Source organism: Charadrius vociferus, unplaced genomic scaffold (genome assembly GCF_000708025.1).
Source record: "Charadrius vociferus isolate BGI_N301 unplaced genomic scaffold, ASM70802v2 scaffold385, whole genome shotgun sequence".
In the NCBI taxonomy this organism is placed as follows: Eukaryota; Metazoa; Chordata; class Aves; order Charadriiformes; family Charadriidae; genus Charadrius; species Charadrius vociferus.
Window position 1 is genome coordinate 7,283,498 of NW_009648925.1, and position 12,600 is coordinate 7,296,097.

General features: G+C 45.9%; 1 protein-coding gene across 7 annotated transcripts in view; it reads right to left on the minus strand.

The window, feature by feature from the left end:
* BIN1 (bridging integrator 1) overlaps positions 1 to 12,600 on the minus strand; it is a 100,560-nt gene that overhangs the window by 16,442 nt on the left and 71,518 nt on the right. For 5 of the 7 annotated variants that reach the window (XM_009887292.1, XM_009887286.1, XM_009887293.1 and 2 more), the window contains 2 exons: positions 11,641 to 11,723; positions 3,891 to 4,041 (listed from right to left, as the gene is read on the minus strand). In XM_009887292.1, the coding sequence (XP_009885594.1) occupies positions 3,891 to 4,041; positions 11,641 to 11,723 (234 nt within the window). Of the gene's footprint in view, positions 1 to 3,890; positions 4,042 to 8,843; positions 8,889 to 11,640; positions 11,724 to 12,600 lie in introns of all 7 variants that reach the window. The other 2 variants (XM_009887290.1, XM_009887287.1) reach the window with 1 other exon arrangement.

A 12,600-nucleotide genomic window follows, 5' to 3' on the forward strand; every position in this document is an offset into this window, starting at 1 on the left:
CACATAGCAGGGTCCAATCAATTCCATCTGAAGAGAGAGGGAGGGAGGGTGAAGGGCTGAATTGAAACAAAACAAAAAAACAACCACACGCCTCCAGAGAAGGTTTGGCATCATTAGTTACACTTCAGCCATGGGCAAGTTTCCCTCTGCAGAGGAGAAGCGTAACACAATTAATATGCATTGACAGGACATGCATACATAATTAAAGCATGTGCAACCTTCAAAAGAACCACTAGGAAGGGAGCAGATCAATTACTGAGAACACGATTCAATAGAACAGGCCATCACTGCCTCCCTTTGCCATACTTACCATACCTAGGAGAATGATAGATCAGGCTCAATTTGTCCTATCATGGGTAGGGGACCATGAGGACAGACTCTGATCTGCCCAGTACTGGTTTGCTGGTGCACTGGTTATCAGAGCACCATAAGAACGGTCTGAAGCAGCTCTTGATGGCATTTTACCACTTCTCAGCTTTAGGTAAGAACAATTCAAACTCCGGAGAAGCCATGACTGCTGTGGGCCCAACTCTGCTCTCAGTTTCACCAATGAACATTGACACTAATGAAACTGTGTTTCCCAACGGGAGATCCCAGAGAATGCATAACAAAATCTGACCCTGTAACTCTTAACCCATCCTAATACCCACCATCATGCTAAAAGCCTCAGCCTGACACTGCATCCACAACCCCATGGGAATCTGTGGTAGACCCTCCCTAAATCAAACTGTCCACACTCTGTTTATGTTTTCCTGCACCCAAAGCTCAGTTATCACTTCTAGATCAAATCAAACTTTGGGGAGCTGCTGCTGTGTTGGAATAAAGCAGCCATAGAAGTTCCCAGCACCACAGCAATGCTCGGCAATGACAATGCTTTCCATTTACAATGATGTTTTAAAGTTACTTGATCTTCTTATCATACCTAGGATCCCAATGCAGCAAGACTCAGACCCGACAACAGGCACCCAGTATATCAGTGTCAGACTCAGGTCTGAAACACAGCAATCCCCAGCTCCTAGTCCTGTGTTCACATTCCTCCAGCATATAACAGAGGTCTACAAGGCATTTATTCAGATTGCTTCGGATATGTTCAGTTTTCTATGGGGTTAACCTACTTTAGAGAGTGTGAGCGAGTATGCAAACACACATTTTCCACTGAATAGCTGGCTAGGGAAATAATGAAAGTAGTGTGTTCACTTCCAACTTTTCACTGTTTGCAGAAGGCGGTATGTCCGCATTCTCTGAGAACAATCCCTTCCTGAAAATCCCCTGCTTGCTAGTCTCAAGAAGGGACCAGAAATTTCAGGGAAAAGCTATTCTCAGAACAGAGCCACCATCTGCAGAAATGGGAGGCTCCAATTACAAACTCTAACGTAAAAGAGATCCTGACCCTTCTGCTATTTACTTCTCTAAAATAGTCTCCTTCCTTCCAATGCATTAGTGCCTTGGAGACCACCACTTCCACAGCATTACCTTCAACAGCAGTCTAAAACCACATCTCAAAGGCAACATGATTGCACCCTGTTGTTGGGTTATACCTGGAAATTCATCAAGCACAAACAACTTTGCTGCCTAGAATAAAAAAAATCCTCTAAAATCTTTCTGCTGACATGGATCCCACAGAGTTTTATCTGTCTAACTTCATCACAGTTGCACTGATTTCCAAAGTGCCATTACAGTGTTTCAGTGGTGTAACTGAGAGCAAAAGTCTGAGCTTTGAAATTTCGCAGACCCCTGAACTCCTGTATCATCATGCTATTACTCAGTGCCGATAGCAGTCACTTCTTCCAAAAGACAGAAATAGCCTATTTTTGAGAATTAAAGGACAGTAAAAGAGCTAATTTTTTTGGCATAGGGAACAGTTCAAAATTTAGTTAGTATTTATCTGGTCTCCCTGTTTTGCTGCCTTTCTCTCCACAACCTTTGCTTATTGTTTGCATTAGTATTTCAGACAGGAAGAGGCCAGAGAATTTTACTTGCTTGTTGCTTTTTGCTCCATCGTTCCCTAGAGGACATGGCCCCTAGCTTCCTTCGGAGGACCCTAGAACAAATCACTTACCCATAGGTCAAAAGTAATGACATGTGCGAAGCTTTAAGCAATAAAGTTGAGCACCGTTGGGAGAGCAGACATTTGTGCTTTCCAGTGTGCTGGCAAGCTGACAAGCACTCAGTTTCTAGACTTTATCCATACAGACACCGGGCTTGGCTCTGGGTATGAAAGCCCAGTCCTTGTCTTCCCTCCCTCTGGAGCCAGACTCCACCTCTTAGGACCGGGAGAATGAATTAAATGTAGATTAGGAAAGAGCTGCCAGGTGGTGGCAGCATTAGCTGCAAATGCCGTTTCAGTCTTGCCTGTGGCCCATCTGAGGTTCCAGCCAGGGCTGCGCTGGAATATTCTGCGTGCTCAACAAGGGGTGCCTCCAGCCCCATTCCTGCGGGCAGGAAGGCAGCAAGTGAATGAGCAAGCACTTGCAGCCTGGCAAAAACAAGGCTTATGTGAGCTATTTAAAGGAAAGGGAAGAAGCTAAACTCAGCAAGACAAGTCCACAGGCAGGGTGAGTGAAGTCTGCAGTGAACAGCTCAATAAATCTGTACTCTCTCTTGTTCCAGGTTTCAATCAAGTTATGGCAATCTCTGGAAAAGGCAGGAAGGCAACTGTGGATAGATATGCACTATCCTCTTTCCCCATACACATACCCTCCTTCAAGGTTCTAGCCAGGGTGGTGGCGAAGCCGCTCTAGGCTGTGCAATGCTGAGCAGTGCAGAGACCCTGGAGAAGTCCTGAAAAGACACTGCCAGGCATCCATACATCTCACAGGGCTGGAAAAGACCCTTTTGCCAATGTACAAACATCCCCTTTTTGTCCCTAGATAATCCTGAAAATCAAAAATGCAGTGGAGGAAAAAAATATTGTGAGAGACTATCCAGAAACAGGAGACAGCCTACACCACAAGCCTGGATTTGGAATCACACTGCTACGTGTGACAGCAGCACGGCAGTTCTGTGTTGCATCCATCTCTTTTTAGAAGCGCTAGGTTTTCTCTTACCAGTTTGGCCAGAACCCCTCTCAGCTTTAATTCTTCCTGAAAGACTCCTCCCTGGTGTCCCACTTACTGAAATGCAAGGATTGGCACCAGACATAAATTTGGTGTAGTTACTATTTTTTTCCTACTAAGCTTTTCCCCCACCATGAAATACAGGGATGGGAAGAGGAAGTAAATGTTTTATTTTCCTTAAATCCCAAATTAAAACAGCTATGCTGAGCAGCAGGAGCTGCATCTGCTATTTTAATAATGCCACTGGGTGTCTCCTGCGTGAGGAAAGAACTAACAAAGGTCACATGGAAGGTATCAGACTCTGTATAACAGACAGTCTTCTTCCTGGCACCCACCTAATTTCTTCACAGCATAAGAATATAATGCCTTTATTTTTAGCATAATATTTTATCTTGATACTAAAGTAAATCATCGTGTAAAGTACGTATGTTCTCCTTATCAATATTAAACTTTTTTTTCTTTGAACCTTCCTCAGTTATGCAAATTCTTGGGAAGAAACTGGACCACTGAACTCCACAGGTTAATTCAAATGTAAAGAACAAACTTCCTCACCTAGCTACAACTCCATCCTCCCTAGATCTTCTTGGCCATCCTACTGGACTGTAAAATCTGTTACTCACATTCCCTATATGATATAGAGATGACCAATGAGCAACTTGCATTCTCAGGAACCACTCAGGAACCAGTGAAGGAGAACAACTGTCATGTCATATTTTCTACGGTCAGTAGCAGGAAGAAGTCCAAAAAAGCAACTGATGGATGTCTTTGACTCACGGAGCTTGTGCCATCAGTGGTTATACTGCAGAGACATAGTCAATGTCATGGGGACGCTACCTGAGACGGTGACTTTGGGATGCTTGCCCCAGGCGCTTCCAAAGTAGACGGTTCCAGCTCATGGTTGACAGTCTTGGTCTCAGGGCTGGTGATGGGAGATCCATCTGGTGGAGGCGAGGGGCTTTTATTTGCTTTCGCTGGGGTGCTGTCACTGAAGGATGGGGAGAGAGAAAGGGAGAGAGAGGAAAAAAAAGGAGGAGTTGTGCTAACCAGCACGGATCAGTGGCCTCCATTATCTCTTTGCTTCGCTCCCCAGAGACACGATGAAGACATCTGAAGCCTCTACAAGCTTCCGAGAAGCATCTTTGCTGAGTGACTTGCAGTCCAACGCACTACAGCAGCATTACTGTGCAGCAGGCTACTCACTGCATGGATATACTTTGCCTCAGACACAGAAAAAGTAAAACAAAAACCAACCAGGCATCCTTAATTCTGCTAGATTCTAACACAAGTGCCTGACATTAAGTCATAGTCTTTTAATACTGGGGAAGCAGATGGGGGAAGGAGTTCTGTGCAGCTCATTTAGTGTTAAATTCTACAGATAAGAATTTTTCTGCGTGGTGGTGTACTGACACCTGCATGGGTTATGACTAATAGATTCACAACACCTGAACTAAGGCTGTAATCATAGAATATCATATTCCTCTATGTGGTACAAACTGGCTAAGCTGGAAGAGCAGCAAAGCAGTCAGAGGTTTCACAGATCATTCCAGACAGCAAAGAAACAGTGAGATTCTGGCTATTAATAAAGATTTCTCTATTATGGAAAGTCTCCGCAGCCTTGCTTTCAATGATGAACCCTTTCTGCCCTTGCCTTTCCAGTTGGCCCTTATTCCAGGACTGTTTCTGACACACAGTCAAGAGGGAATTAAATGCAAGGAGTATATGCCAATGGTATTTGTTGGTTCATAACTTGGCCAGTTTTAGGCCGATTTTTCAAAGGAATGGCAAGAGGCACACGCCTTTTCCTAAGGGCATGCCCTGGCCAAGTGTCAAGTTTGTGCTTCAAAGTACAGAATCATAAGAGATTTAGTAAAAAGTTGGTTACCAGAGAATTTCAACAGGGACAAAGGTAAAACCATTTTCCCAGCCTAATTCTCAGGAACAGCTGAATCATCTTGGCTGAAATTCAGCTCCCCAAAAAGCAACTAATCAATTTATCTCAAGTCACGCAGAAGCACAGACACTGGTAGAGGATATTTTAGCAGAAGTGGTTACAGTTTGGCAAAACTATACACAGCTGAAAACAGAGTATTACAGATATTGCAAAAGGGCTGTGCAACCTCATCTACAGGGAGTGATATTTGCCTCCACTTAGAAAGTTGCAGTTCTTGCAAAGTTAAAGGCCTTGGGAGAAGGCTGAAAAGAACAGATCCTTTCCTACAACTTGAGACAATAAATCCTGGCATAGAGCCAGGACTAGAGCAACGCAGACCTAATTCCACAGGGATGTCAAGTTGATTATTTCTTTGCTCTGTCCAAAGAGAGCCCAGAGCTCCAGACATGTACATCTACTCACACTTGGATGCCTGAGGTGTGGTGGTCATTGGCTAACATGCATGATGGCCTCATTCCTAAACACTGACAAGTAGGGGGACAGCAAGAGGAGGAAGAGACAGCAAGGCATTTCAACAAATCTCCCCTTCCAAGCAAGCATCTCCCCCTGCTCAGCATTCCAGCTTTCAAGCTCCCCATCCCATTCCCTCTTCATTCATTTCACCCTCACCCATCCCCCCCCCATTTTCTCCCCATATCCACACCCCACACGCACATTTCCCCACAAAGCACTTGTTCTCAGGTCCGCATGCAGGTCCAATGTTTCTGATGACAGTGATGCCAACAGCACATCAACATGATGCAACAAACCCAATAACGTTCTCTGCCAGAAGCTCTCAACCAGGGGCACACACGCCAAGGGAAAAAGAGGGAGAGGAAGAGGAAAAAGGAAGAGAAGGGACTAAAGAACACGTACGTCAACGCCTACAGCTCTTCAGTTTGACTAGATATGCCTACAGGGTTCTTCCTCAGAGGTCCCCAGAAATCCCTTCACCACAGTGGGCTGTGTGAAGGATTCTGCAAAATTGACAAGGTTGTGCTACAAATTAAAGAAGTAATGGTTGGACGGTGAAGGTGAGGAAGTCCTGCTTTAAATGGGAGTCACCAGAAAACAGTAAGAAATGACAGAAAACATCCTCTGATGCTGGACTTGGGGAAAAAAAATACAAGTGACCTTCCCTAGAGTTGAATGCACTTTGGAGAAGATAGGGGACACAGTGATCTACAGCTACACTGCCACGACCCCTCAGATTCCCAAACTACACTGGGAATATTGGGACTACTGGCTATCAGCTGGCCTACCAACACAAGGGTAGTCTTTTCCTTCTAGGGACTTGAAGAGGCCCTTTCTCCCAGCGAGAAAGGAGTTCAGGCTTATTTTTGAAAGGCCATGAAACAGCTTTTTAGTGCCTTATTTCTGGTGCCTGGCAGTGACTTAATTTGGAGATATACCGGTAAAAGGCTCCCACATGAGAGGCAGCCCGGTTTCGTACCCCCATCCTACAAGGGCTGAGAGGGCCCCACACTAAAGCCTTCATTAAGTCACTACTATTTACAGCTTGTTTGATGTGTTGGCTGATCCCCCTAGGAAAATGCCAGTGCTAATTTTGGCTGAGACTTTTCCAGCCCCCTGAGCAGCACCTTCATTCCTGCACTTGTTGCTTTGCACGCATTTAGCCAGTGCAACCAGCATCAAGCGAGCTTGTCACCAGGATCCCCTGTCCTTCACAGGAGCCATGGGGAGCACACACTGCCCACAGAGAGCAAAGTCTTGTCTCCAACCCAACTGCTTGTTCCAGGAAACACAGGGGAAAAGCAAGAGTCGAGGGACTGTCCCCACTGACCAAATGCGAGTACCACAGTAAAAGCATATCAGAACAACAAGGTCATTGCTCTCTTTTTCCTTCCCATGAGCAACTGGGAAGTGATGCCAAATCCAGGAATATCAGGCAGGGAAGGGAAAGGGGTGTCAACTTTCTTCTGCAAATAGAGAGCTGGTAACAGGGTCTAATGCAGTTACTACAGCTGAAGGGAAAGCCAAAATCCCCCAGCCTCTTTAAGTGCTGCTGAGCTCCCAGAATCTTCATGGGGCTGCCTCATCTGTTCTGGAAAAGCAGAGTAACATCTGCAGATGGGGTTCCCATGTGCTTGTAACTATCCTGCATTAGAGGGTGAAACCTACTTTCCAATATGGTAAAAACAGACCAGTCACCTCCTGCCAAAGTTCTCAAGTTAAAAAGAAGAAAAGGTTGGCATCTCAGCTAAGGCTCAGACAGGGCCTTTTAGCCAAAAGTAATTTATTTTTTAGCACCAAAGCAGGTTGCAGAATTACTTAAAAAAAAAAAAAAAAAAAAAAGAGGGGTTAGGAGAAAGGAGGAAAAAGCACCTATATACCCAAACATACGGTGGCACAAATGTACATTCTTGCTGCATATCAGACTTACCACATCCCAGACCCTCCCAGGGAAGGATCCCTGCACCAGGGGTTGCGCATTTCTCTCTGACCCCAGCAGCTGCTCTGACAGCAGAAACCCCCAGCACAGCCCAGGTCAGGCACCTTAACTGCTGGGCTAGTTGGACTTTATCAGGGCAGAGCAGGAGGACATTGTAGCTAGAGCTCATTGAGATGAGATTTACTAGCTCTCCTTCTGCTGTAGCATCCATCTATTCTCAGTGACTGGAAACATTAGACCTCCTGCCTCGTGCATCTACAACACCGGTCCCACCAAGGACCGGAGACAGACATCCAGAGAAGTACTCCTGTGAATCCTCCTTTTCCTACATTAGAAAACCTCAGAATAGTAACAACACAAGACATTCCTTCACTACTTTTCATTTGAAGATATAAAATCGAGATTTGCTCATCAACTTCCCTGTAAAATTACCACTCTCCACCCTCTAACCTCCCAGTTTACAAAAGATGCATAGCAGGGACAGAGAGAGGGGTTGTGTGACTTGCTTTAGTCAGTGGGAAGGCAGTATCAGAAAAGCAAGGATCCCAATGTACCAGCACTTCCTTTTATTGCTGGTAGGACATCATCTTGATAACTTTTTTTTCCCTTCCTATAAGGACCCCACAGAGGGAGTACTAACACAAAGACTAAGAAAAAAAAAATACAGGAAGTTTCCATGGCATTATGCAGCAATTCCCACTTTGCTCCAGCGCATGTTCTTGTCAGAGTCCTTGACCTTGGCTATGGTAACTCTAGGCATTGTAGCAATCCAGCCATTCAATGCCATCACTGTCTTGAAAGGCAAGATGCTGACATTAGTCTTTATACAAGACAACAAGCTTGCTTTTCCTTCAGCCCTACACAAAACTTTAAATGGCTGGAGCAAGACAGCGAGGATCCTCAAGAACAGAGCAGTAAGGAGCAAAATTGGAAGTATCCTTCTCCCACCTCATCATCCTCCCAACTGCAACAGGTAGAAAGCACAAGACTTCTGAGTGTGAAAGACCTGCCTCATGTTCCTCCCAGGCCAAGCAGGGAATGAGAATGCAGCATTTCAGACCTGTTCAAAAGGGCAAGCCCCACTAGGTAAAACTAGAAATTGTTAATCACCACAATTGCCCATATTTCCCCATAGAAAACCCAGCACCGTGCTTTTAGTCACACAAAAACAACTGAAAAGACAATGCCTGAGCTTTCACACTGCCTTCTTAGACAGGAAAAGAAGCAAGGATTCAAACCAAGCACACAAGCAGTTAATGGGATTATCCAGACATAGAGAGATCTCAGCAGGACCCAGCAGGCCATGAACACATTGTATCATGCAAAGGACCCCTCTCTCATCACAGGGTTAACACGTGCCAGGCTGTTAGAGTCCAGCAACAGCCTCTCCAGTTTTAGGAACTAAATCAAACACATATCGAAATGCTGCTCTCCGTACCGGTACCTGCTCATCTTTTTCCTCAGCCTGGCGAACAGTTTAGTTTTCTTTCTGTTGAGGATGGCACGCAAATCATTTCCGTTACAGGATGGCACAGTCAAACCAGGGAGGAAAAGTTATGCTTCCAAACACCCGTTCAGTAGATGCCACAAAATCCACTGTAACCAAGATGACAAGATCTCCTCTCTCTCTCACACAGATACACACACACACGTACACACTTCCTTTGATTCCTAGAAAGCTACAGCCTAGTTTGAAGAGGGTAGGAGAGGGCTTTTTGTGCCTGTCAAAGTATAAGTGAGCAAACTAGCATTTTCCCTCCTCTTTGGAATATGGGGCCAGGGTGCACAAGGAGAAGAAAAAGGAAACTGTATAGACCAGCAGAGAACTGTAAACGTCCTTTTTTCACTGGTAATCACAGCTCCTCACTTTCCCCTGTAAATATCAGTATACAAGAAACAAGCTCCCCATTCTCCTTTACTTATGCGTGCATATCTGTGTGCAGTCTTAAATGTGGAACATAACCAGCAGCTTTCCTACTACGCCTTTTTCCAGTTTGTCCAATCATATTAGGATAACACTACAGATCTCCTGGATCTTCTAGGCATCTGAGCCTTGAAAATTCAAACTCTTTCAGAAACAAATCCCAAACATACGTCTGAGGTTCCCAGAAATACATCAGCTGCTTTGTGCTACTGTGTTACACAGCCAGCATCAGAATCATCAGCCACAGTGATACTTCCGTAAGGCCTCGCATGAATGCCATAATGATGTGCACAGATAATCGCCTCTCTTCTCACACCTCCCCATTCATTTCCTGCCATTGTATCCATCGCCAATCTCCTTCCCAGTAGAGAAGGGTTAGGGAAGCATCTGCTCCCACTGCAGACCACAATAAGCAATCAGATTGGTGAGGGCTATTTCCTCCTGCACACTCTCGCTCCAACCCTACACCACAATGAGAGGCCAGATGTGCAGGAGAGACAGAATTGCCTCACAGCACTTCCTAGTCATTGCAAAACATATTTACTGCCCTGGCAAACCTTTGCTACATCCTCCTACAACACCCTGCTCCATTGTGCTCAGGAGGAAGACAGTCGCTCCAGGGCAGGTCTGGTACCTCAGCCAAGATGCAGGGAGTAAGTGATGAAGCAGCAGCACTCAGATTGCTACCTGCCCAGGGACCTCTGTGTCTGTGCACTCATTTTTGGTTTTTAGGGACATGTGGTCTCACAGCCAGTCAACAAGCACAGAACTGCAGCTGAGATACCAATTACAGCCCCAGATGAAGCTAGCAGTTTGAGGGGGCGGGAATCGTGAGGACAGGTAATTTATTCACTGGAAGCTTTTCCAGGCTAGAAACTTCATGCCACAACAACAATGAACATGTCTGGGCCAGGCTGTCTCTACCGCCTGCAATCACTTCCTTGAGGAAGAAAGGAAGGAGAAGGAAGGAGCTGGACAAAGCAATGGCCGCAGCCTTCATCTGTCCTGTTACCTCATCCTCTTCCAAGGGCCCTGGAGGATGCTGCTATTAGAGACAATGCGACACATGGCAAGTAAGAGGATGGGCACTATGGCCTCCTCACAAGGCTTCAGTCTTGTTGGGTTGTGATGGTCAACAGACACCACAAGATAACTTGGGAAGAAGATATTATTTTCACAAGAAGCATTCCTACTAGCATCTTGGAAATTTGGTGTTAGCAACCCAAAATTCAGGGGCCAAATTCAACTCAAACATCCTCTTTCTTTAGAGCTGGCAAACACCACACATTGCTGGAACAAGACACACAAGTCATCTATGCACAACTGCAACAGGAGGTTAAACTGGGAGGAGAGACAAGGGAGCACAGAGGTCTCAACAGCTGATCTAGCCCTTCTGAATCAATGCACTCAGACTACAGCCTGCCCTTACTTCATGCTGACTTCACCTCCTCCCTCCGTCAATACACCAACTGAGGACTTGGGCTGTGCTCCTGCTCACCCGGCACGTGGGATTAGCAGCAGCTGGAAGCCAGAGCCCGACACTGTTTCATCACTCACGCATGTGGATGGGAGCCAGAAAGCCTCATCCAGAGCCCGACCTCTCCCTCCCCTCTCAGTACTAGAGAATGTGCAGACTTGCACTTAAGCATACAGGACTGGACTCAGCTGAAGAAAGAAAACTAAAGGCCTGGAGGGCACTCACTCCTTGCATACGTGCAGATTGGAAGTGCTCTGACATCAGGAGGCCTCATATTAGTGAGGCTGCAACTACTTCCACAACACCAACACACACGGAGGAAACGCACCGAAGCTGGCTACACAGGAGGGGCATAAGGCTTTGGCAAACGTGGTTTTGAGTTTGGAGGGCCAAAGAGGAGGCTGTGGAAACAAATGGGCTCTTGATGCTCAAGCTTACAAGCTGCAGGTACATGGTGGAAGCTTTAGAAGGAAAGAACAGGATAAGTGCTGGGCAACTGGACCCAGAAGGAAGGGCAGCTCAGTATTACACGTCAGTGCATGGAATTTAACTATAAAAAAAGGCAGAGCTGAGAGTCAGTTGCCTAAAGATCAGCACCTAGTGAAAGTTTAGGCCTCCAGATGCTATTCTAGAAAGGCAAGAGGTATTGCATTGTGTCACCCAGCCCCAAGTGTGACCTTGGACATACTCTAGGGAGTCTCAGGAGGGCACTGGCTGGCTATATGCAGGTAGTCAAATCACTCCCCAACTGACAACATGGAGGTTTCAATACCACTGGTAGAGATATCCCTGTCCCTCCTCCCGTGCCAAGGGAAAGGCACTACTTCCACAGTTACTGACCTGGGCTGTGCTTTAACCGGGAAGGCATTGCCTGAGTACTGCTTGTCTAGACCCAGCAGGACATCATGAAGGTTTTGGTTCAACTGCAAAATACAAAAACAAAAAAAAAAAAAAGAAAAAGAATGAGAAAAGAGCCCCAAGTGCCAGGAGAGAGTCTGGGCTGGCCTTCACAGGCTTACCAAACACAGGCTTGTGCCCAGACACGTGCACATACTCAGCTATCCCAAGAGAGGACAGCCCTACATCTGTTTCCACTCCTCTATGGGGTATGAAATGCTAGAGCACTCAAACTGTTGAAGAGCTGCTGGTGCCTTGTGGGAATGTTCTGTCTCCCTTACACATCATCCTCTTTGCTTCTTTATCACCTGCCCCCACCAGCATGCTGCCAGGTACCATTGCAAAAACAGGCAGAGGGTTTACCTAAGGGTCCGTGTGCTAAAACTGAAGCTTCACTCCGGATTTATAACCAAAGATGTTCCTCAGACCTGCGTATAAAACTTGGGATATGGTCATTTCAACTGTGGAGCCAAAGGCATCTGGACTTCCAGTAAACAACAAGCCTTGACTTCACTGGTTGCCTGGGCCATCTAGGTTTGGGCAGGACCTGGATATCTGTGCAGAAATGCAGTGTTAGGGGTTAAACTCCTGCTAGCACTGAAGGCTCCAATATTCACTCCAGACACTCCTACTCTGAAACAGCCAATTCATAAACAAGATGAGATGCCAGATTTATCATTGGTAGGAGGAGGGATCCAACACAATCAATGTTGGAGGCATCGTGCCAGCAACACCAGCAGTTAATTGGATGCTATAGCAGTAATAAGAAACAGATGGTTCTTATGGAACAAAGCAAAATCCTGCTCTCATACAAAGCTCCTCAGGAAAGAAAAAAATCCAAAACATGATACAAGAGAATTCCTGTCTAACAAGCATGTTTCACATGTTTTGTTGAACGTAAGT